Raw genomic sequence first — 23856 nt, forward strand, 5'->3', positions numbered from 1 at the left:
AGCGTAGGAACTAGATTATAACTTAGGAGAGAATATACAAGTAATAAATATAAGGAAGGTGGTTACCAATTGTTCTTCCCCATGATGAAATCACGATCACCAAAAGAATCACTGAGAACCAGTCCTGGACTGTCATTGTTGACACCACTATGACTGCTGCCGGTAGCACTGCTTACTTCGTACGTATCCCCTAGGCCTAAGTCTCCAAGAAACTGCATGTCTATCGAATCTGTAGTCAAGCCATCGCGATACTCTGCAGGTATTGCCGGGTCAATGATATTGGATGTTGAATTCCGATTGTTACCGGACACACCAGCAATAGGAATTTTTTGTTGTCTAAGCATTTCCGCCCAAAACTTGTCAATATCCTCCAATGACATCTCTAAAGAGGTCGAAGTCGCCAGGGGAACCGTTGCTGGTAGTGAAGAATGCGATGTAGTCGTACTGGATGTCGTCTCTGGTGCTGGAGTAAAGGTATCTGACATCTCCTCGCTACTCTTTCTTACGTTTTCGCACCTCCAAAGCTGTTTCTGTTTCGTCGTATACCTATCAGTTTCTGTAAGTCTCCATAGATAGCGTATCTTGTCCGGTTTTAATTCCGCTAGAAAGTTGTACTGATCAGGGGGATACGAAAACTTATCCTTCTGTAAAAGCTTGAAAATGAAAGAGGTAGCTTTCATCATTCTCCACGCATAAAAGGAGCGACCTGAAACAGGCATAAGTCCTTGCAAATATTTTTCACCAAAGTTTTGGCTCATCAGTCTTGACATAAAGGCATCTATGTCTGTTGCGATTTCTGAAGTTATCGAGCCCTTTCCGATGGACTTTCTGATGGTCATAGATCTCATATATAAAGAAATCTGTATTTGAAGGCATTTCTGAATAGCCGTCTCTAAAGGCGGTGATAAGAGGTAGTCAAATCCCTTGCCAACGTACCGATAACTGTAACGAATCATTTCAACAAAGTGTGAAACGATCTCTATTACGATCTTCAAAATCTTCTCTGCAAACTTGAAGCAAGCCTCTGTGTTGTGCTTTTTTTCATAGAGGAGAAAAATATGGTAGTATACGGGGTGTAGCGTCGATTGCACCGTGATATACGAGATGATGGCATTCATCTTTCTCAAATTGTGTGCATGAATGCCGTCGTTCAACGTTAAAATCTGCAAAAGTGACCCCCAGTGCTGCTTGGTATATGTCTCTAGTCTATCCAACCGTAAGAGTAAGTCTCCCATACCAGGAGGATTACGAATATCCAACACAGAATTCACAACATCGCCCAAAACTTTGCACAATTCGTTACCTGAAATAATACCTTCAACAGTTTCACGTTCAACGTCCAGGTTATCGGTGTTTGATGTCGCTTGAGAGAAACTAGGAGGCCTGGTATCAAAGAAGTCAGGACGAGACATTATTGGAGTGCCAAAGATTGCCGAGTCCTCGATATCGTGACATATTAAAACGTACCAAATCTTCCTCCAAAGATTTCCTAGTCTGCTGGAGCTCACGGCAGGATCAAATTTACTGGGGTCTCGATTCAAGCCGATTGAAACAGCTATCTGTATCAAAGTACCCAAATAAATCTGCTGTTCTGCATCACCAAATCCATCGGAGCCATCAATTCTTTGATAGTCTCTCATCAATGCAGCACACTGGAAAACGTTCAATGCACATCGGCGTAAAAGATGGAACTGATTCAAGCAAAATTGCGCCACTTTGATGGTTTCAGACCCGACCAGGTACTGTAAGAGATAGGCTTCATCCGCCGAGGGTTTGGGAAAATCCGTCGCCTTCTCGTGGTTGTTTGCAAGGGTCATGTATGCCATCCTCAGTACTATTAAAAGCGTGCCAATTGTAGCAATATCAAGCTTCTTTCGAAAATGAAGACCTTTGGCCAACTCTGCCTTCGAAGTTCTAGAGCCTGTGATCTGTTCAACCTGTGAAATGAATTCCTTCTTATCTAAATATGGGAAAAATGGGTAGACATATAAGAAGAATCTATCCACGAGCATCCATATTGCCTTTGTCGGTGGCAAAACTTTCAATATCTGCGCTTCTAATGTCTTGTTTGTACCCGCCAGGATAGAATCCTTCAATCCAGCCAAATTCATGGGTCCCATCTCAGACATACCAGCGTCATCCATGATCTGCCGACTAAATTCGGCATCTTTAACTGTTTCTGGAACTATCTTAGCTTTAATGTATTCAGGAACAGAGAGTGAGTTCTTCTTTCTTCTACCAACCACTTTACGATGAATAGGCATAAGAAATGGGTCTTTCATCACGAGAGCAATCCATGAGAGCGGACCGTGATTATTCATACGGGAGCACCACATAAGCATAGCAGGAGGATCGTTAAAAAAGTCTACGGTATCATTCGAATTAGCACCATATTCTCTAATCAAATACAACTCTCTGTTGCCATGAGGTTGAGGTGGTTGAATGTCATTCAAATTCCTAGAATCATGAGTAATAGATGCCTCCAATTGGTTGATCTTCTGCTTTATCTCTTGAATCGCTGATGACATATTTGATTTAGGGGCTGTATCCGTATTCAAAATTGGACCACAGTTAGATTTTAAGTTTGTGTTCAATATTCTGTTCAGATATGACTTATACTTCACATTCACCTTTGGCGGACTGTCTATAGGGGAAGCTGTAGATGTAGTATCGACACTGTTGAGAGTATGTGTCATCAACTCCTTACGCGTGGTTTCCTTCCCGTCGTGTGTCTCCAGTTTGCTCTCCCAGAGTCTAGGATCATAATGGCAGAGATGAGAAATGTTATGCTTCTCGCAAACTTTACAACAAGGTCTTCCTCTATCGCACTGTAGTTGTTCTTTTGTTAGTACATCAGTCTCTTTCAGGGATTACTATCGTATTAAAAAATATTGGGGATAATTACCTTAACCTTACGTTGTCTGCACATCGAGCATGACAATGGGAGCCTATTGCGTTTGCTTGTTTTTTGATACTTCCGAACCCCGGAGGTTTGTGGGTCTGCCTCTTGTAATCTCATTGAGTGCTTCAATATAAAAAAGGAACCGTATTGTGTCTCCTAATATGTATATCGTATCAAGTTCTAGCGAAACTGTATTGTTATGTTGCACCTCTAGTATCCTTTGAGGGCCTAGTCCGAAGAAGAGTACTGGCAGTCACAAAGCAATCAATAATATACTGAAGCTCAGCAGATAAATCAAGTTTCGATTCGACGCGTCGAAGTTGCGACTCGTTTCTACCCTTCTTTTTTCTTTTCGTCCGAACGATCGATCGAGCGATCTTGGTGCGTTGTCAGTTGTAGATCTCTTCAACCTGTCCATCACTTGTTTTTCTTTCTCTTGAACAATTTTTTTTTAATGCACCTCAATTTGATCTTTGCTACACTGTTAATCTATGGGGTTGCAAGCGCAGTTGTTCTACCTCCTAAAACCACGGCATTCGAGCCGTTCACTACTCAGGTATCGAAGACTACAGGCTCTCCCCTTCTAGACAAAAGAGATCCACGTCGTAAAGTCATCGTCAACAAAGAATGGCTCAAAGAAGAATCCGAGAAAAACGTTGGTACCCATAAGGAAGAGGGTCCTGATCCTTGGCTTAGAACCATTTATGGCTCGATCGCTGAAGTGGTGACACCAACAGTGATTGGTGGAATCACCTTCAGCACTAAACCGCCGGAAACGGCATCAGGAACTGAGTGGTGGATCAGCATTAAGAACGATGGTTCTCCGAAAACGATCAAGCCTAAAATTAAAAATGGGCAGGTTAAAAACGGATTGCCTGACGTGAAGACTTACTTTCAGACGGCTACTACTATCGTCCATAAGCAGGAGGACATTCAGGCACATAATCTAAAGAAAGGTGATGAAGTAAATGAGGTCATCATGATTCCGGAAGATGATACTTACGTGAAGTTGAGTCCACTTATGAGATGTACGCCAGATTTCTACTTCCATCGTGGAATGGCCAATATGGATATTTCCGAGCCATTCTGTAGGCCAAAGGATAATTCCAAGTTGAGAGTGGGAAAAACATACTTTGTGACGTGGTTTTCACGGTTCTATGATGATGTCAAAACTGTTAGGTTCCATTATGCTTATGTCAAGGAGAAAATAAGTGAAGCAGGAATGAAAGTGAAGAGGGATATTCGTGGACCGGTCAAAGATGTGGCGAATGACGTGGCCCAGCTCAGTGAAGATGCTGGTTCTTTCAAGGGAGAAGTGCCCGGAGCTTTTTTCACCTCGGATTGGGTTCTAAACGCACAAGGATTCTTCCCCGTTGATGTTGATAAGAAATGGCTAAAAGGATCTGTTTATAAGAAGGTACTAATTGCCATTCAACCGGATTCTGTCACAGATGATGAGTTCCGGATATTAGATGCTCCTCATTTGATAGTGGACTTTCGCCTCAAGGAAATTGTTGGCAAGAACACTAAGCAAATGAGAAAAGAAGCCGTCATGCCTGTGACTGGGGACGATATCTACTACGTGATCATGGGTATTCCAACGCTTGTGGTGGTTGCACTTTTACTCATGTACTTGTTTGTTCAGGCTAACAGGAAACAAAGAGACTTGTCCGGAATCCGCAAGCCTCGCAGATCGCGTTTTGGAAATGCTGGTAGGTACGAGGTACCTTATGGCGAAACGGATATTCACAGGCCGGGAACACTGAAGCAGTCATAGTTAGAAAAAAAATGGATTTCAATTGCATCATTTATCCCAAGTAAAAACGAAAATCGGTGAGCATATGGTCTAGAGTCAAATCTATATTTCTGTGTCTAGGCAACTTATGTTGCTGTTGGATCTGGAGCCGCACCTATGCAAGAACAACTAGACTTTTAAAAGGCAAGCTCTTTGTGACTATTACACTTAGCTTGTCAGATACGGGTCTTACATCTAGTAGTATGTATAGTATGGTGTAGAGTAGTAAGTAGCCAGCCTCGTAGCGTGCCTGGTCGACTTGAATTATTCGCGCTCTGAAAAATAAGTTAGAGAGCCTCTTTTATAATCGACTGCATGCATAAGTTTTTTCTTGCCTTTTGTTCCTTTCTTCAGTAATATAAGATTCATGTAAAGATGGATGCCGCTAGTGTGCTTGAACAGCAAACCCAGAGTATGTCTAACCTTCCGGTGGAGTTGAAATACCTGCTTCAACAGATGAGGGAGAAAGACATGGAGGTCTATGAAATACGAAGAAAGATTCACCAGAGTGATGGGCAGCTACAAAAGTACATTAAACAGAACGGTTCACTTGTTGAACATCCAAAAGAACAGCAGATGTACAGCAAAATCGAAGATGGATACAGAGAAGCAAGCAGATTGCAAAAGGAAAAGTGCGTCATAGCGAATACGGCATTATACTTGCTTGCCAAGCATCTTGCATCTCTAGAAAAGGACTGTGTAAAGTTGGAGGCGAGTGGCGAACCGAAAATTTTGGGTGTGGACCCAGAATCAATGTCCATAGATCTGGACTCGGTATCTTCGTTGACTAACGGTTTGATTCAGGCATCCTTGGATGGGTCGACATCACCTATATCCTCTTCCTATGATCGTAGTGGATCGCGTAGAAGTCAGTCCAGAAGATCACAGTCCAGATCAAGGTCTCGTTCCGGAAGCTCAGAACGCAGTCCAAGTGTCAGTTCGTCATCCGCTTCGTCTTCTATTAGAAGACGGTTCAAGTCTGAGGAACCTTTAGGCCCTGTGACCCCTAAAGCAGAGGCCGGGCTCAGTCGTGTTTCTGGAAGAAAGAAGCTCGAAAGAGGCGCCTCTGGTACTGTTACGATTCCTAAAAATGCTTCTGGAAGAAATAGTGAGGACAATGAATTGTACTGTTTCTGTAGACAGGTGTCTTACGGTAATATGATTGCATGTGACAATCAGAATTGTCGGTATGAGTGGTTTCATTATGGATGTGTGGGTCTTACCGAGCCCCCCAAAGGGTATATGGTACTGTCCGGACTGTCGCAAGCAAATGGAACTCGAGCAGACCAGAAAGCGAGAAAAGAGAAAAAAGTGATCGAAGTTTTTATTACTATTTAAGTGTTTTTCCAAAGATCCTTCAACTTCTTCGAGGATGCTAATGGTATTGTATAATAAATGGCCGCAATCAACGCAGCAATGGTCACCAGTAGGATCTTCTTATTAAAGTCTCCCGTTAGTGTATCGAATGATGCTGAGGGTTTCACTATCGTGACAAATAAGTCTGTATCGACGGAGACGACGATTGATGTAGACTCAAGTTCTGTTGAAACTGACATTAGCTTTCGGAACCGATCTCCATTATCTGTCATTAGCTGACGATAGTGGCTCAGTATCAAATTATCTGAAGGGACGATATAAGGTTCGTAGTTGAGTAGCAGAGGTTCTTGCAGCATACTCTTAGAGATCTCTATTAAAGGTCTTCGGCCGTTGACTAACATTTTTGGTACCGCCATCAAGCTGCCCGTTGACGTAGTAAAGAGAAGATGTTTGAGAGCAATATTGTGTCTCGTGTAAGTGAGAGAAATCTGTTTGATACTGATTCCGGGAAGAATGAATGATCTAGTGGCATGCTCAGGGATAATGGTAGAGTTACCGAGTGAGGAGTAGGTTGCCAGGTGTCCTGTTTTCTTCAAGTCTGGAGTGAGTGATTCAAATAAATCAATTGACGTAAGTACGGTGTCGATACTGCCCTTTTCTTGAGTTGAAACAATGATGAAGTTCTCTTCAAAGAGTACATGAACCGCCGCTGCGTTGTCCGTATGCTTAGTGAATGAATCATAGACTTGGCCCGTGACCACATTAAGTAGCTGAACTGTCACTTGCTGACTCTTTTCACTATGTATAGTGACAACTGCCAAGTTCGTAATCAAATACTTGTATAGGACTTTTCTATCTGCGATGGTGATCCCATTACTGGCCACCAAGTTGTTATCGTAACTTCTGGCTTGAATGGCAAGAATGGTCTCGTCATCATCAAGAATGTGTCGCCATGTCTTATGTGTTTCATTGGTCACGTGAAATCCATATAATGCATGGCCGTTTTTGGATTTGGCTGTGGTATAGAAGTCTCTACTTGAGGTCTGGATCAATTTTGGTTCGCTATCGGCAGGTTTTAATATCATAAAGTGGCTATCGACAAAACAGGGATCTGCTGAAGAAATGGTCTTTTGATTGAAATCAACTTCATATAAATTAAGCCCGTCATCCACAGCCAGAAGATGTTCATTTACGTTGACTAAATGCGTAAGATTGCTGGAGCCAGTATCGAAGATGTCAATCAATTGATTCGAGAGATTGGTGTGCTCGCCGAATGTATTGAAGGAAGCTATCTTGCCATTTTCTGTCATCACAACAAGTGTTTTAAGAAGCCCAAAATGAAGGTTGAAATCAACAGTTTCGGAAGTGTTTCCAAAGAGCTTGTGTACGTTATACTTGAGACGACTAATGTAAGCAGCTATCAAATTGAAGGAGCGTTCATTTTTGATTTCGTCAGATGTTGATATTAGAGAAGACGTCTGCGACTGATCTAGAAGCACAGCATCAGTTATGTATGCTAAAGACTCATCTTTTTGCCATACTATCCTACCGTTTGATACAAGACTAATAGTATAGTCGTCGCCGGTGATATAGGCATTGAGAGTTCGTCCTGCATGAGTGACGAAGAATTCGACGTGCTTGATGTGCTCAGGAAGAGAGAAAGTAACCAACGGGTTGAAAATAGAAGCATCTATATCAAATAAAGTTGCATTTCCACGAGTAATAGACACATAGTAGTGATCGTTGATCATTTGGAGACCTCTTTCAGCCCCAGAAAGATCCAAGAGATCACGGCCAAGACCCTCAAAAGAAGCATGTAAATCACGAGACTCTTCGCTGTACTCATAGGCTTTTGACCCTAGACATACAGGGTAAGTAGAAATGCTTTTCACAAAGGAAAGCGATTCCAAACCACAACCTCTAAAGCGTTGTGCTTCGCTGACATCGCCATCACGATCTATGGTATAGAATAGCACTTGGCCATGGTTTCCCTCGAGGAAAACGATCCAATGATGGTGATAGTTTGTCTCTGTAAGCATTGCCCTGACAAAATTGTCCTTTTCGGGAACTCCTTGATAAAGAAGTTTTGGCTGATGTTGTGAGTGATCATCCAACTCATATAGCGCTCCAGCATCGTCAACAACAAGTACAGTGTTTTTGGTCGTAGTTGCCAAACCAATGACATGTTTTTTAAATAATTTCTCAGCTTTAATCAACCCTGTAGCATTGAAAGTCCAAAATGCGATCCTACTTGATCCATCCTCATAGTTAAACGCAACGGCAAATTCGTCGTTTTCAAGACCAAGCAATTGCGATGTATTCACAAAGGATGTCTCCGATTTATATCTATAAAGGATATTTCCCGTTTCTAGATCTTGAACTGCCAACATGCTTTTGTCCGTCAAAGATATAATGGTGCTAGCATTTCCGTCTCTCGCGTTTCCTACTATAGAGGTAAACGGGAGACCTATCTGCACAGTCTGCCAGTCAAGCTTGAAGATACTATCCGGAGAAATGCAAAGGCTAAATTGAATTAATGTTAGTAGGATGCAAATTGGGGCACCACAAGATATAATTCGAGTCATTCTCCTAACGATTCCAGTCTAACTCCTCAGTAAGGTAGATCCTTACTTCATGCCGAGTTGAACCTCCATTTTAATTTTTTTTTTCTTTCCTACTCCGCGCGAGTGTCTCATCTCAGATCCTTATTTCCGCTTACAAATAGATTATAGTAGTCAAAAGGGGATCGTAAGATACGTGGCCATTATTATTCGATTTCAGCCACATCTATATATCATGCACTATTAATTTCCAGGATGATATATATATCGCATATTTTCTGGAGTGCTCAATTTGGTCTCCACGGGTTTAAGTGGAATTAAGTTGCTACCTCTAGCTTTCTTTTAGTTATATATTCTATCCAAGTATTAGTAATATCTTGATAATTTCCTCTATTATATAAGAACTCCTCATTTTCTACCTACTTGTAACTCTAATTATGTAGCTCAATTAGTCAGCGGTAACGGTTTTATCATTGCAGCATGTCTTCAATCCTATCAAAAGCTTCTCAAGCCTTTTCTAATGGTCGTACTATAGTTCCAGATAGATACAGAAACAAAAAGTTTGTCTATTTGATTATCTTGTTGGGTCTTACTATGGATAACTTTAACGTCACTGGTGCCTTGACTACTTCATATTCCATAGAAAAGTATTTTCATGCTTCTTCAGCAACTGCTTCCTGGGCTCTTTCTGCATACGCTTTAACATTGGGTTCTTTCATTATTCTATTCGGTAAGATTGGTGATATTATTGGACCACATAATACTTATATGATAGGTTTGATGGTGATGTGCTTCTTTTCTCTTCTAACTGCCATTCCTCAACCTAGTATCATTGCTCTGATTGTTTTTAGAGCTTTACAGGGTATAGGTGGAGCTGCCTTGATGCCAAGTGGTTTTGCTCTTGCTGCAAACTATTTCCAGGGAGCAGAATTGGAGTGGGCAATTCGTTTGCTATCTATTGTCTTGACAGGAAGTTTGGGTTTAGGAATTTTGCTCGGTGGTGTCTTCTCTGTCACAAACATTGGGTATCAAGGATTTTTCTACTTCACCTTTGGACTTTCCTTAACGTGTCTTGTAATTCTCTTTTTCCTTATGATCCCCATTGAAAAAACTGATAATCATAAGGAAATGAAGCTGAGAGATTTGGACTATCCGGGCGTGTTTCTCTTAGTTGTCGGCTTACTTCTTGTCATCTTTGGTTTGACCGAAGCGGGAAGTAGTTGGAAGACTCCTAAGGTTTACGTCACTATTCCTATTGGTGGTTTACTAATTATATTCATGGTTTGTGTTGAAACTCTTTACTTTAGGCATTTCAAGAATAATAATAATGCTGCTAGTCGGATAGTCACTAGAGCACATATTGATATTGAGGACCAGAATAAAGTTCTCGATAAGACTGAATCTGACAATGGATCGGACCAAAGCACTATTCAAAGCTACAGCAGTATGCAACGTGATTGGAGAGTGAGGATTCAATTGATTTTTCCGGCTGAAGTCTTCAAGCTTCCCAACTTTTTGTTCTTGGGAATAGGAGTTTTCTGCTGCTTGTTAGCATATGTGGCTTTTGTATCAGCGTTGATTCAGTACAATATTCTTTTACACGGAAACACTCCTCTTATTGCCTCTGTTAAAATACTTCCAATGGCAGTCGGAACTGTCCTGGGATCTATTCTTTACAGAAGCAAATATGCAATAAGAGTGGGTATTAGAAACACTTTGATTTTCTCGGCTTCTCTTTTACTAGGTGGTTCCATCTGGGTTTCAAGAACTGATTATAAAGTCATAAATGATTACTGGAAATTTCAGTTCGCAAGTCAGTTCATAATGGGATTCGGTGTCAACATATTTTTCATGGTTTATCTTAATGCTATCATGTCCCAAACACCTTTGCATTTGCAAGGGGTTGTCTCTGGTATATTCCAGACCTTTGGACAAGTTGGTGTTGCAATTGGTAGCGCATTGTTTACAACCGTTGTTGGGGTTTTGGTGATACAGACAGAATCTGCTGCAAAAGAAGAGCAGTTTAAGAAATTCCGTAATGCCTATTACATTGGTATTACCAGTGCTATCTTGTTTATTGCTTGTCTTTTTGTTAAGGATCCTTACAGAAAGAGTAAAGGATCTGCGCAGGGAGCCGATAGCACTTCTGAAAATCTGGATTCTCTGCAAAGTGGAGATATAAGTGAAACTAACAAAACCAATGAAGCTAGTGACACTGCCAATAAGATCCAGGCATAGTCCATTGAGAAAGCTCGGATCCTAATTTGAAATCCGTAGTTTTCTTAATATTCATTTAATAATAACTAATAATTCAAATCCAGCTCGACGATATTTGCAACCCTTTTTTTTATGGTTTTACATTTAGGATAATGATTTCTAGTCACACTTTATAAACCCTAAGCATACAAACTCATGTGTATACGGACTGCACAGATGTAGTAATTGATAAGGGCATAACCTTTTTTTAAAGCAAAAACCATACGTCTACTCGATCTTTTACTATGATTTTTGGATCCAAAAGCAATTCCAATAAGTGCTAAATTACTGTAGCAATATTTTTGTTACTATTGACCATTTTTAGAGTCAGAAAACAGTGAAATAGTTATATGTATATTATTTTGTCTGTTTTCTCTTCATGCTATCAAGATCTGGTAGAAATTACTGAATAAAAATAATATTTACAAACGTGAACAAAAAAAATAACTTGTTGGTTATAATATAAAAGATAACTTTAATCTACAAACTCTGAAAATATATTTACTTATAGTTGGCTCGGTATGAAGAATGAGCGCAACAATTGATTTACAGAGGCCTTTGAGAAACTGACATTATAATCTGAGACAGGAAAACTACATAAATTGACTGGGTGGCCAAGCTGGTTAAGGCGTGCGACTGTTAATCGCAAGAGCGTGAGTTCAATCCTCACCCTGGTCGGTTATTTTTTTTTACTTTGACCTATTCGAAAGACAAACTCTCTTACCTTCAGAGGTTAGAAGTGATACTAGAAGCTTGTCCAGTGGGTATATCGTTGGAAATAAATGAAAACTCATGTACCTAAGAGTTTATCCTGGATCGGAGGATCTCGGACTTCCGGGCAGGTCCGAGGGCACGAATTCCGACGATGTCGCGTAGTTACGGATTAATCTAAGCGGATCAATATATTTAGAATACTGTTATTATTATTAGTGGTCGCAAATAAAAAACCAAGTCTGAATTATATAGGCAGACTTGACTCGTGTTCGATTATATCAGAATATTGTTGTCTAGGTGAGAATAAACCAAGAATGAAAAACGGAATAAAGTGAATAGTTTGGGGGTAGATAAGATCAAAAAAACTAGTTCTTTCTAAAAGCAAACTCAAACATTCCGCCCATCATAGATGTTCCCATGACAGAGTTGTACTTCTGCTGTGTGTTTTTTCTGATCTGATTCATGATCTGCTTTTCCTTCTCAGCACCGAAGTTCAATCTAAGCTTATACTCCTCCGACTCGGTGTTGTTTTGCTCGTTCTTCTTGGTAGCATCCATTTTATGATAACGAATGAAAGCTCGTCAATTTAAATCAATAAGCAAAAAAGAGAGTCAAACACAAATATATAGCAATCCCCTTAAAAAATCACAGAAATTGCTGGCTTATTTATATTCCTCCTAATATTCTGTTGTCACCTCTCAAGTGGATATATGTATGATTCATTGAAATTTTTTCCTGGATTCAAAATTTTCAAAATTTGTTTTTCATGTTCTCTACCCTACTCTAACAAGAGATTCTAGGTATGGCTCAGTGAGGTAGGTAGCTTGGGTGGAAACTGAAAGACGTTTATCAAGAAGAGAGGAATTAGGGAAAAGTCACGACTAAATCAGATCTTGGATGAAAAAAATCGAGATGCATGTTTTCTTGTAGATAATTATAAACGAAGAAGTCGGTAGCTACAACGAATGATAAGATGGGAGAGAAATAGTAGTGGTATCTGGTTTCGGCTTTTGTCTATTTCCGAATACGATGAGATCTAAATGGGTCATGCAGGATTCGGGAATTGAAAAAATCCAATTTCCTCTATTGGTAGAGATGAATGATAAATATAGAAAATATGCATATTTTTTTTTTGAGGATGGCGTGACCAATCCCCATTAGGAAGGCTGCCCCGTCTCCCGAAATTGGGTTGCCGAGGTATAAAAGGGGTTGCAAATTCCTTTCGATTACACAGATTACTTGATTACTACTACGATCAAAAATAATGGTTGACTTAACAGGAACACGTTCCATCGGAGAGATGGATACAGCTGAATTGCTCGACTTATTGAGTAAAGTGACGCGCACTCTTAAAAACCGAAAGGCTTTTCCGGAAGTGGTCGAGGATGAGGGTACCAATGAAGTGCTTTCTGATTCCAACACCGAAACAGAAGATATATATGAGGATGAATTTACACTACCTCCACCTCCATGCTTTCATGGTGGCCGTGGTCCTAGAGGTTTTCCTTTTCCACCACCACCACCACCACCTTTTCTAGAGATGGGCTTCGAGGGAATGCCACCACCACCACCACCTCCACCTCCACCATTTTCAATACCCGGCGTTAACATATTCATGACTGCTCCACCTCCTCCTCCATTTGGAAGTCATCACCATCACGGTTTTGAAGGGTTTGGAGAACCACAAGAACCAAGAGGTCCTAGATGTCCAAGAGGATCGAGAGGAAGATGGGGATCAAGAGGACCAAGAGGACCACCAAGAAGATCAAGAGGTCCAGGAGGTCCAAGAGATCCAAGAGATCCAAGAGATCCAAGAGGTCCAAGAGGTCCAAGAGGCCCAAAGGGTCCAAGAGATCCAAGAGAAATTTCAAAAAGACCAATGGGACCTTGGGAGCCTCCTATGGATTATGATTTCTACTCAATCCCACCACCTTATCCATTCGAACCATTTGACGGCGGTGAAAGGAAATTCCATCAACATCGAGGACCAGCGGAATACTGGTAAAATCACAGTACACAATCGACAGTGTTATTTGCTATCATATGGAGAAAAACAATTATTTATATAACTATTAGTGCAGCTATTAAGAGCTTTCAAACACATAAATCAAAATATATTATTGAACCAAAGTGAGCTAAGCATAAACCTTATGTAGAGAAAGGACAGAAAGGAGTAAAGAGAGAAAAAAGCAATGTAGACAATTTTTATGCTACTGTAATGTAACCGAGAAACAATAAACGCAAATAGATCATGTCGGACATTAAAGTGCCTCCATCAGCTTTGCTTAGCTCTCAGAAAGTGAAGAAGTCAATCTAATTAGCCGAATTGGGACATAAGATGAAAGAAAATCTAAGTGCGCACAAAGAAAAAGATTGCGGTGATGGATAACCTGACTTTCCACTAAGGGCTAGTTAGTTGTTCAAAAGAAACTAGTGCATCTCCAAAACGGTCAAATCTGCACCCCTCATATAGCGTTAATATACAGCTCCTTTTACCATGGCAAAACGGCGACTTAAGCCCGTGGAGCCTCGCAAACTGGACGCCCCTCGAATTCTACCCAATACGTCGATTCACTTTAATTTGGGGGACTCTTCATCCCTAAAGGGTGGTGGTAGTCGCGGCCCAGCAGTTATAACTCTTTCCGAAAGATTACACAGTACAGTTCTTCCCAAACGAAGGAGAGTTGTTCGGGCCTGCGATCGATGTCGCAAGTTGAAGATCAAATGCTCAGGTGATATCCCATGCATTCATTGTACTGTATACAGTTACGAATGCAGCTACAACCAACCTCTCCGAACGCGAAAGAAAGGTGGAAATGGCTCTCTGAGTGGCACTAACGGAAATTCCAGCGGGAGGGGGAGAGCTACCGGTCCAGGAAACTCAGGATTCTCCGGTAGTTCAGGTGGCAGTGGTCCTAATGCGCCTAGCGGGTCCCATACAGACACTCTAACCACCAATACATCATCCCCAACGATATCAGCATTGGCTTCGTCGAACCCTGGACTTCTTGCCAAGCTCTCAGATAGACTCAAGCTGTACGATGACATCCTTCACAGACTCTTACCGGACATTAAACTCACAGATCTCAACGATAATCCTCAACCGATCAATCCCATGAAGCTTATGGCTGCTCTGAACAAAATCCGAGAGACCAATCAGAACGACTCTCTTTCTGGCAGTAAAGCGATAGCTCACACATATGATTTATTACCCGAAATCCCTGTGCCGTACATTCCTACAGTTAAAATGCCATTTGGCGGTACTAAAGGTTCACCAGGCATGCAGGGCGCCAAGAGCATACAGGGTACCCAAGCCATTAAACCCGCACAGGTCACTTCAGGATTGGACAATTTTCCTTTCTCAGCAGTGTCCAAAGCTGTGGCCCTTACCCCAGTCGGTTCTTCGTCTTGCATAAACTCCGATGATTCATCCATCGGTCGCGAGATTAAGATCATTCTCCCTTCCAGAGAGGTGGCTTTAGAGCTTATAGCAAAAACCTGGAGTAGTGCATGCGTTTTATTTCGGTTTTACCACCGTCCAGCATTCATCGAGGACCTTAATGAACTTTACGACATTGATCCGTCTCAATACACTAACAAGCAACAGAGATTTTTACCTCTTGTCTATTCCGTACTGGCATGTGGTGCTCTTTTCTTCAAGAGTGATGAAATGACTTCTGGCATCTCTACCCGAAAGGAAGCAGGACCTAAGGTGGAAGACGTGGAAGATGAGGGCTACCGTTATTTCACTGCTGCAAGAAAACTTATTGATATTACTGATACAAGAGACACATTTGGTATTCAGACAATTGTGATGCTTATAATTTTCTTGCAATGCTCCGCCAGACTTTCCACCTGCTATGCCTACATTGGCATTGCGCTTCGGGCTGCCTTAAGGGAAGGTCTACATAGAAAATTAGACTATCCGTTCAATGCCATTGAGTTAGAGACTAGAAAGCGACTTTTTTGGACTCTATACAAGATGGATATATACGTCAACACAATGTTGGGATTACCTCGAACCATCAGCGAGGATGATTTTGATCAGGAACTTCCGATTGAGCTCGATGACGAAAACATTACTATTACTGGTTATCGCTATGAGAGGCAAGGCAGTAGACTGTCCAGTTCCGGTATTGCCAATGCACATACCAAGTTAATGCTCATCATGGGCCATATAGTGGCCAAGTTGTATCCAGTGAAAAGGAAGAGCGCTCCACCAAAAAGTAGAAGTTTTGCCAGAGCTATTCAAGGCCATCCAGGCATGGCACATGATATTGTCTCCGAGCTTGAAATGGAGCTTCAGAAATGGCTCGACTCACTACCTATGGAACTTAAACCTGGTATGGAGCCTCCCGAGCAGTACCTTAAGGCAAATAGACTGCTTCACATGTCGTATTTACATGTCAGAATTATCTTATACCGCCCTTTCATCCATTATATTGCGGCCGGTGGAAGAGCGGCTTCTGATATCGAGGGATCTACGGCATCCCTATCAAAGGCACAAAATTGTATCAATGTAGCCCGTGTTGTTGTGAAGTTGGCGGAGGATATGATTGAGAGACACTTACTCAGTGGCTCGTATTGGTTTTCTATTTACACCATCTTCTTTTCCGTGGCATGTCTAGTGTACTACGTTCACTATGCTCCTTCGTTGAGTGCAGATGGCAATTTGGATCCAAATTATTTGGCTGTTAAAAAGGATGCAGAATCCGGGAAAAAAGTGCTAGATCAGTTGAAAGACAGTTCCACTGCTGCACGCCGAACGTACAACATTCTCAACGCCTTGTTTGAGCAGATGAACGGACGAACAGCCGGATCCAGTCATAGCGAAGAATCATTTGTTACTCCTCGGATGGGAAGATGGAAACAGAAAGAGAGTGGGCCTCGTGAATCAGTTGGATCTCCTAGAGATTTTCCTCTGTCCTACTCTGCTGTCGATGCCGCGTCTCACAAGCTTCCTAATGAGCAGATCAACAAGATCATCAATGGTGTGAATTTCATCGACGGTGTTCCTACTGGGATTAATCTGGCAACAGCCAGTCTTGCTGAGCAGGGAGCAGGAAGAAATGCATGTGTAGGGCCTCCTGCGGCAACTTCTTCGAGAGTGAAAACAGCTAATGCGGCTGCACTTTCTTCATCTGCGGATATTCAGTCATCTTACAACTCGTCCACGCTGCCATTTGAGCCTGCTACACCTTTTGCACCACCTTCAGTGGTTGGAGAGAACGATCCTTTGGGGACATCTTCAATCGACTCTCAGTATGTTCCTGGTCCGATGGATCAACTGGATATGAAGATATTCGGACGATTTTTACCCCCTTATATGCTGAGCCAATCGGTTGGCCATCCACAGATCCAGAGTATTCAGGAGTCTGGTACAGATTCCATGCAACCATTGCCTGCTGGTACAGAACGAGATTCTTTTGATGCAAACGCTTCTGCTTCCTTGATGAACAGGCCGCAGGATGTGGCCGCGTTTCTACCCTACGATGGACAACAGGATAGCATATTTGAACAGCCCACATCGGCCATTCCTTCTGGCCTTTCCACGGTGGTTCAATCGGAACAACAGAGAGAACAGGATCAGCAGAAACTTCAACAGGAGGGAGACTCTGTAGCTTTTTCTTCAACGGCCTCACCAACAGAGACACCACCTCTTGACAGTAACTTTGCAGACTTCCTATTCGATGATTTCTTCGACAATAAAAGGACGAGAAGGGACAAACAGTGAGATATCACATACAGTGTTAAATATAGGCTCGTAGATTTCGGTACAAATAAACATATTCTTACAGGTAAGTTACTTATGGGAGATATATATATTGGTCAATTAATAGATAAGCTAAACAAAGAAACAAACAAAATAGAGACAATAATGTAAAAAAGGGAAAGAAAAAACACTATGGATACAAAACAGGAACAGAACAAGTTGACAATAAAATACAGGGTCAGACACAATAGATGCTCACTCATTTCTTCTTGCTATCTTTCCGTTTGGGGCTTCTTCCTCTTCCTCTGATTCCACGGTTCAAGTTCTTATACAAACTGGCAAAGTAGTCCAACAAATCTCTCTCCTGTTCCGGCAATCTTTCAAAATCCTCGAGGTTCCGCATGTGGGCCAGCCTATTTGTGAGGGCATTAATAGTATCCTGGTGGAATCTGTTTTGGTGGGCCTTAAGGTTACCAAGCTGAGTGAAAGACTTGTTACAATTGTCAAATTTGCACTGGTACGGACGAACATTCTGGTGAGTGAGCTGATGAGCCTGAAGATTACCCTTACGAGAAAACATCTTCCCGCAAGTGTCACACTTGAAAGGCTTTTCACCCGTGTGGAGACGCAAATGCGTCCGGAGATTACCACCCTGGGTAAATCTCTTGGAACAGTACTGACATTGGTATGGCTTCAAGCCGATATGTGACCGTATATGGACCTCCAAGTGCGTGGATTGTGTAAATTTCTTCATACAATACTGGCACTGGTGCTGCTTGTGGCCACGAATATTAGGCTTTTCCACACCTCCCACCAATTCCACGGGATTAGGCAGCACTGACTGCCTTTTGGATTCATCAGGACCACTAATCTCTTCCAGAACGGTACCATCTTCAGCCTGCCTAATATCTCCAGTCATACCTTTCTTTCTGGCTTGAATTACAAGCATCAACTGGTCCACTTTTGTGGCGCCAATAAGAGGTCTTCCATCTTCAGTGTGCATGGCTTCAGAGGCCGGAACAAGCATTGCCTTACCATCAACAGTGGTGGCTACCCTAGCAGCATTCTTCATCTGGGGAACAAGTTGTTGTACGGGCAAAGACTTCTTCTTTTTCAAAGAGCCTCCCTCTAAAATAGTACTGCCACTTTCAGACTTCTTGTGCTTCCGCGTGCGACGTGTCTTGCGATCTCTCACCTTGCCAATTGCATTTTTTGCTTGTTCCTGCTGAGTAGTTCCAAAAGACATCATCTGCGGTTGAGGTCTTTGCAGTTGTTGAAGAGATCTTTGGAACTGAGGTTGCAATGCTGGGTGCTGCAGCTGAGGTTGGAATTGCTGGAACTGATTCTGCTGAGCAGCTGCAGCACTTTGTTGACCCTGAGGACCTCCCCTCTGCTGTGCCTGATATCCTAGAGGCTGGTTCACCATTCTTGATGGTAGTGGCAACATTGGAGCTTGGTAGATACTACCACGATGAGCTTGCTGTTGCTGAGGAGACTTAGACGAGCGAGAACGCGTGCCATTTCCTGAACCTTGTTGTTGGGATTGTCCTTGTCCCAGCTGAGAACGCTCTCCCTGTTGAGAAGACACCTGCTGTTGACCAGAGTTACCCCCTTGGTCCGGATAACCGGGGATATTGTCGAGAATATCACCAACACCATCCCTTTTAAGAAACGAATCAATGTCTCCTTGCTGAACTTCCTGTCCACCGGTGGCTCCTGGCTGCTGGATGGAAGGAATGCGCTTGAAAAAGTGCGAGCCCTGACGAGAAATCAGACCAGCTTGCTGGGCTTGCTGAAACTGCTGATATTGCTGGGCAGCAGCAGCGGCAGCAGCGGCCGAGTTCTGCTGGTTGGCAGCCTGTGAGGGGTTCACATTAACACCCTGGTTCTGCAACGTTGGAGTAGGCTGTCCATAGGCGTCCAGCTGCTCAGAAGGTCTTCTTCCACCAAACAGGTGATCAGAACCTGCGTGCAGCATTCTTTCGGAAGAATATGGTTGGATGAACGGTCCATACTGACTGGCAGCGGCAGCGGCCCCAGGTGGATACATAAAGCTATAATCACGTTGCATGTCCACATAGCCAAACTCCTGCGGAGGCTGAGCATAGCCGGCTGCACCATTGACTGCGTTGGCATTAGCACCACCAGCATTCTGGCCATTCGCACCAGGACCTCCGTTGGATCCATTCTGCCCATTGATACCATTGCCAGCGCCATTTCCATTGGTTCCACCAACACTGTTACCAGGCTGCTGGTTGACCTGGTTCACACCAGACACCCCATGATAACCTTGGGCGTGCTGCTGCTGCTGCTGTTGCTGCTGTTGTTGTTGTTGGCCAGTGGCTTGACCAGTAGCCTGACCTGGGTAGCCTTGCTGCGCCGTACCATCAAAGGAGAACCTTGGATAGAAGATAGAATCTTGTCTTGGAAACATCTTTCTTACCTTATCTTTAGACTTAAATGGTCTTGATGTGTAGATAATATGCTTTTTGTGACTTGCTTCCTCTTATTCTTTTTCGTGATCGCCTCTTACGATTCACGGTGACAGATAAAGTGTGGCTGCTTTAGAAGTCCAGCGAACACAATTTACGGTCAGTTACAATCCACGGGGAAGGTCTTCAGAAACTTCTCAATACGCGGTCTGATAGCTGGATGTTTTGTCCGATCTATTGACTGTGTGATAAGCAGAAATGTTGATGTTGTTTGGTAAAAAGAAACTGAATCAAATGGTGACAACTTTTCTTTTTTCTTTGTGATTTTTTTTTTCTTTCTTTCTTTCTTTCCATCATTCTTTACTTCTGCTTTTTTTCTTTTTCGCCCCCCAGCTTTGCGATTATGTAATCAGGAGAGGGTAAGCTATTTTCCTATTTAATCATTGTAGGGTTTTATTGTATATAATCCCAGTCGGTAAATTATGATGAGAAGAATAACGTAGTTACAAATTTCGATGATTCATCAATTATTTATTACTATCCAACTTATAGTTAGTTCATCCTAATCCAATACAAGTCGTCTTATTTCTCAACAAGCATTAAACCTCCTCAAACCTTTATATTAGCACATCCTCTCTAAAGCTTATTTTTATACTTGGTTTTCGAGACTCTTTATTTTAACTAGTCAAAAAATCTGGCTTTTGAAGTGTCAACGAAATCTGTCAACGAGATCGATCAACGAAATCCTTACTCTTTCTTGGACCCTTCTTTCCCCACCCCTAGACATAGTCATATCCTACCACTCAAGCCGCGCACCGGTCTGTCTTTCTTTTTCTATTCAATCACTTCCTTTCTTTTTGGATCTGCTTCTTTGGTACTATTTCTTTTTTCTGATGCTTCATCTCTCGATTCTTGCAAATCTAAGCTGACTTAGCAGAAGAATAGCCGAAGTTCATTTGGTCTAAAATGTCATTCCTTAATCAGCTTATTTGCTCCTTACTTCTATAGTCACTCCTGCCCAATCCCAGATAAAGGAAATACCTTCAGGTGAGGACTCAGAAGGTATCGAGTTTTGAATTATACCTTTTTTAGTCTTCCTTCTCCCAACTTTATTAGAACACCATTTATTATTATAACACCAATAAACTGGTTCTTTCTTGTCCTTCGAAAGCTCGATTGTATTGTTAGTCCTTTGTATTCACATGATCTCGCTCACGTGATATATGCAAACAATTCTCTTGCAAAAAGCGAACAAGAAATGGAAAAAAAGTTGGATTTGGATTTCAAATTTTTTTTATCATATCTTATTCATTACGATCAAATAACCACTTATTTTATCGGGACAGAAATGAGCGACAAAGAGGAGGAAAATAATCAACAGAAGGAGGAAACTACGAGCAAAACAGAATCGTCAACTGTGGAAGATGCTGAAATGGAAGAGGATAACCTTGACTATGAAAAAATTAAGGTGTTACCAGGAGCTTCTGAAGATGGCACTCTTGCGTCTTTCCAAATTGTTGACGAAGACCATACCTTAGGTAATGCCCTACGTTATATAATTATGAAGAATCCCGCGGTAGAATTCTGCGGTTATTCAATTCCTCATCCCTCAGAGAACAAGATGAATGTCAGAATTCAAACTTACGGAGATCAGACTGCTGTTCAAGTGCTACATAAAGGTCTAGATGATTTATCAAATTTGTGCGAGTACATAGAGGACACTTTTATGGCTAAAGTGAACGCCAAAGACTTTGCAACTGAAGAGCCTTAATTCATGTTCCATCTATTTTGTATATTAGTAATAAAGAGGATTAAACATATCTGACTGTGCCTATAACTGTACCCATCTCTAGCTCTGATGATATATCCGCTGCTTAGCTGTACCTATTTAGAGTAAGAAAAAAGAAATTCTGCAAATTTTCAATGAAAAAAAAAAAAAAAATTTTTCTACATAAAAAATTTTAGATTAAAATAAAATTTTACATGATTATTTTTATCCTTAGACCTGAGACACTTTTTATTCTCTTGTTGTATCACTTTGTTTCTCTATAATCGTAAGAAAAAAACATGTCATACGAAAACGACAACAGAGGATCATTCAGAAGTTACGGTGGCTCTAGTGGCCACAGTTACGAAAGACGAGACAACTTCCATAACGAAGGAGGCTACAGAGGCGGAGATCGTTATGGTGGAGATTTCAGAGGTGGTCGTAACAACTATGACGAACATGAACTTGGTTCCGGATTACAGAAACAAGAGTGGGATCTTGACACTATGCCAAAGTTTGAGAAGGATTTCTATAAGGAGGATCCTGTCGTTGCTGGTATGACCGAGGAGGCCATTGCTAAATTCAGAAAGGACAATGAGATGTCGATCTTCGGTAAGGATGTGCCAAGACCTATCTCGACTTTTGACGAGGCCGGATTTCCTGATTATGTCTTGAAAGAGGTCAAAGCTGAAGGTTTTGATAAGCCTACTGGTATCCAGTGCCAAGGTTGGCCTATGGCATTGTCTGGTAGGGACATGGTTGGTATTGCAGCTACCGGTTCTGGTAAGACTTTGGCATACTGTTTGCCTGCAATTGTTCATATCAATGCTCAACCATTGATTCAACCAGGTGACGGTCCCATTGTTTTGATTTTGGCACCTACCAGAGAGTTGGCCGTTCAAATTCAGAAAGAATGTAGTAAATTTGGTAAATCTTCTAGAATTAGAAACACCTGTGTTTACGGAGGTGTTCCTAGAGGTCCTCAAATTAGAGATTTGGCCAGAGGTGTCGAGATTGTTATTGCCACTCCTGGTAGATTAATGGATATGTTGGAGTCTGGAAAGACTAACTTACGAAGAGTTACATACTTGGTTCTTGATGAGGCTGATAGAATGTTGGATATGGGTTTCGAACCTCAAATTAGAAAAATCGTTGATCAGATTCGTCCAGATAGACAGACCCTTATGTGGTCTGCTACCTGGCCCAAATCTGTGAAAGGTTTGGCTAGAGATTATTTGAAAGAGTATATCCAGGTGAACATTGGTTCATTGGAATTGTCCGCCTCTCATACAATCAAGCAAATAATTGACGTTATTTCTGAGTTCGAGAAACGAGACAAGTGCTGCAAGTACTTGGAGAAGGAGATGTTGACTGAGGATCCTAAGATCCTTGTCTTCGCTTCAACTAAGAGAACTTGCGACGAATTAACTACGTATCTTCGTGAGGAGGGATATCCAGCTCTTTCTATTCACGGTGATAAAGAACAGAGGGAAAGAGATTGGGTCTTAGAGGAATTCCGTTCAGGAAGATCTCCAATCATGGTTGCCACCGATGTGGCAGCCAGAGGTATAGGTAAGTACCACACAACGCTTTGCTACTAACAAATAGGATAATGGGCTGGGGTTCAGTTATAAAAGTTGGGTTAAGAAGGTTAAGAAGAAGGGTTTCAATTGTTAATGTATGCTACAGGATAGGAGACGATCAAGAAGAGTCTAGCCGCTGGTCGGCTGCTTTTGGGGTTTGTCGAATGACAGGATTAATATTTATTTCCTGCCTCCTAACTTATTAAAATTTTGGGGTAATTACCAAAGTTTTGAATGAGTAGTATACTTATTTTCTATATGAACTGCATGATCCCTTTGAAAATGGACTTCTTTATTCAGCTTTATGTTTAACCGTAGTGCTTATTTGTTAGTGTAGATGTATGCCACTCAAGATGATAATTTTTTTACTAACACATTCATTTAGATGTCAAGGGAGTCAGTTCTGTGATTAACTTCGACATGCCTGGTAATGTTGAGGACTATGTTCATCGTATTGGAAGAACTGGTAGAGCAGGTGCCAAGGGTACTGCTGTTACGTTCTTCACCAAGGACAGCGCGGGCTTGGCTCACGACTTGATCGTGATCTTGCGTGAAGCTAAGCAGGAGATTCCAGATGACTTACAGGCTTTGGACAGAAGAGGAAACCGTGGCGGTAACGGTAGAGGAGGCTACGGAGGAAGAGGAGGTGGTAGAAGATACGGCAGAGGAAGTGGCCGTGGTCGGGGTGGCTACAGAAGAAATAACGGCTACCAGAGCGGAGCTAACAATGCTCCAATGGGTCAGAGAAGATTCTAAGGGCCTGTAGCATAATATTCGCCATAGTAAACATTGCTTATGTTTGCATTTTTGTTTTA

At 41.9% G+C, this 23856-nt stretch overlaps 10 protein-coding genes and 1 non-coding gene across 11 annotated transcripts; 7 read left to right on the forward strand and 4 right to left on the reverse strand.

Annotated features, from left to right (window-relative positions):
- Nucleotides 1-62: 62 nt before the first annotated feature.
- FOA43_001272 (uncharacterized protein) lies at nucleotides 63-2936 on the reverse strand (the record flags this gene model as incomplete). The annotated part of the gene is made up of 2 exons (XM_038921594.1): nucleotides 63-2828; nucleotides 2928-2936. 2 exons carry the CDS (start codon nucleotides 2934-2936, stop codon nucleotides 63-65), a joined length of 2775 nt encoding a protein of 924 aa, XP_038777522.1.
- Nucleotides 2937-3356: 420 nt separating this feature from the next.
- FOA43_001273 (uncharacterized protein) lies at nucleotides 3357-4679 on the forward strand (the record flags this gene model as incomplete). Its single annotated transcript, XM_038921595.1, has 1 exon — nucleotides 3357-4679. The coding sequence occupies one exon, from the start codon at nucleotides 3357-3359 to the stop codon at nucleotides 4677-4679; it is 1323 nt and encodes a 440-aa protein (XP_038777523.1).
- A 221-nt stretch (nucleotides 4680-4900) lies between these two features.
- Nucleotides 4901-5890, forward strand: FOA43_001274 (uncharacterized protein; the record flags this gene model as incomplete). The annotated part of the gene is made up of 4 exons (XM_038921596.1): nucleotides 4901-4907; nucleotides 4931-4938; nucleotides 5073-5805; nucleotides 5877-5890. The coding sequence occupies 4 exons, from the start codon at nucleotides 4901-4903 to the stop codon at nucleotides 5888-5890; spliced, it is 762 nt and encodes a 253-aa protein (XP_038777524.1).
- Nucleotides 5891-6031: 141 nt separating this feature from the next.
- Nucleotides 6032-8650, reverse strand: FOA43_001275 (uncharacterized protein; the record flags this gene model as incomplete). The annotated part of the gene is made up of 2 exons (XM_038921597.1): nucleotides 6032-8537; nucleotides 8646-8650. 2 exons carry the CDS (start codon nucleotides 8648-8650, stop codon nucleotides 6032-6034), a joined length of 2511 nt encoding a protein of 836 aa, XP_038777525.1.
- Nucleotides 8651-9055: 405 nt separating this feature from the next.
- Nucleotides 9056-10813, forward strand: FOA43_001276 (uncharacterized protein; the record flags this gene model as incomplete). Its single annotated transcript, XM_038921598.1, has 1 exon — nucleotides 9056-10813. The coding sequence occupies one exon, from the start codon at nucleotides 9056-9058 to the stop codon at nucleotides 10811-10813; it is 1758 nt and encodes a 585-aa protein (XP_038777526.1).
- A 622-nt stretch (nucleotides 10814-11435) lies between these two features.
- On the forward strand, nucleotides 11436-11509 carry FOA43_001277. The gene has a single exon. It is a non-coding gene; the product is annotated as a tRNA-Asn (tRNA).
- A 401-nt stretch (nucleotides 11510-11910) lies between these two features.
- Nucleotides 11911-12102, reverse strand: FOA43_001278 (uncharacterized protein; the record flags this gene model as incomplete). The annotated part of the gene is made up of 1 exon (XM_038921599.1): nucleotides 11911-12102. The coding sequence occupies one exon, from the start codon at nucleotides 12100-12102 to the stop codon at nucleotides 11911-11913; it is 192 nt and encodes a 63-aa protein (XP_038777527.1).
- Nucleotides 12103-12809: 707 nt separating this feature from the next.
- FOA43_001279 (uncharacterized protein) lies at nucleotides 12810-17279 on the forward strand (the record flags this gene model as incomplete). Its single annotated transcript, XM_038921600.1, has 2 exons — nucleotides 12810-13546; nucleotides 14396-17279. The coding sequence occupies 2 exons, from the start codon at nucleotides 12810-12812 to the stop codon at nucleotides 17277-17279; spliced, it is 3621 nt and encodes a 1206-aa protein (XP_038777528.1).
- Nucleotides 17280-17517: 238 nt separating this feature from the next.
- On the reverse strand, nucleotides 17518-19692 carry FOA43_001280 (uncharacterized protein; the record flags this gene model as incomplete). Its single annotated transcript, XM_038921601.1, has 1 exon — nucleotides 17518-19692. One exon carries the CDS (start codon nucleotides 19690-19692, stop codon nucleotides 17518-17520), a length of 2175 nt encoding a protein of 724 aa, XP_038777529.1.
- Nucleotides 19693-21038: 1346 nt separating this feature from the next.
- RPC19 (RNA polymerase subunit AC19) lies at nucleotides 21039-21461 on the forward strand (the record flags this gene model as incomplete). The annotated part of the gene is made up of 1 exon (XM_038921602.1): nucleotides 21039-21461. One exon carries the CDS (start codon nucleotides 21039-21041, stop codon nucleotides 21459-21461), a length of 423 nt encoding a protein of 140 aa, XP_038777530.1.
- Nucleotides 21462-21757: 296 nt separating this feature from the next.
- DBP2 (ATP-dependent RNA helicase dbp2) lies at nucleotides 21758-23797 on the forward strand (the record flags this gene model as incomplete). Its single annotated transcript, XM_038921603.1, has 2 exons — nucleotides 21758-23030; nucleotides 23427-23797. The coding sequence occupies 2 exons, from the start codon at nucleotides 21758-21760 to the stop codon at nucleotides 23795-23797; spliced, it is 1644 nt and encodes a 547-aa protein (XP_038777531.1).
- Between the last annotated feature and the right edge of the window lie 59 nt (nucleotides 23798-23856).

This window comes from Brettanomyces nanus, chromosome 1 (assembly GCF_011074865.1).
Source record: "Brettanomyces nanus chromosome 1, complete sequence".
In the NCBI taxonomy this organism is placed as follows: domain Eukaryota; kingdom Fungi; phylum Ascomycota; class Pichiomycetes; order Pichiales; family Pichiaceae; genus Brettanomyces; species Brettanomyces nanus.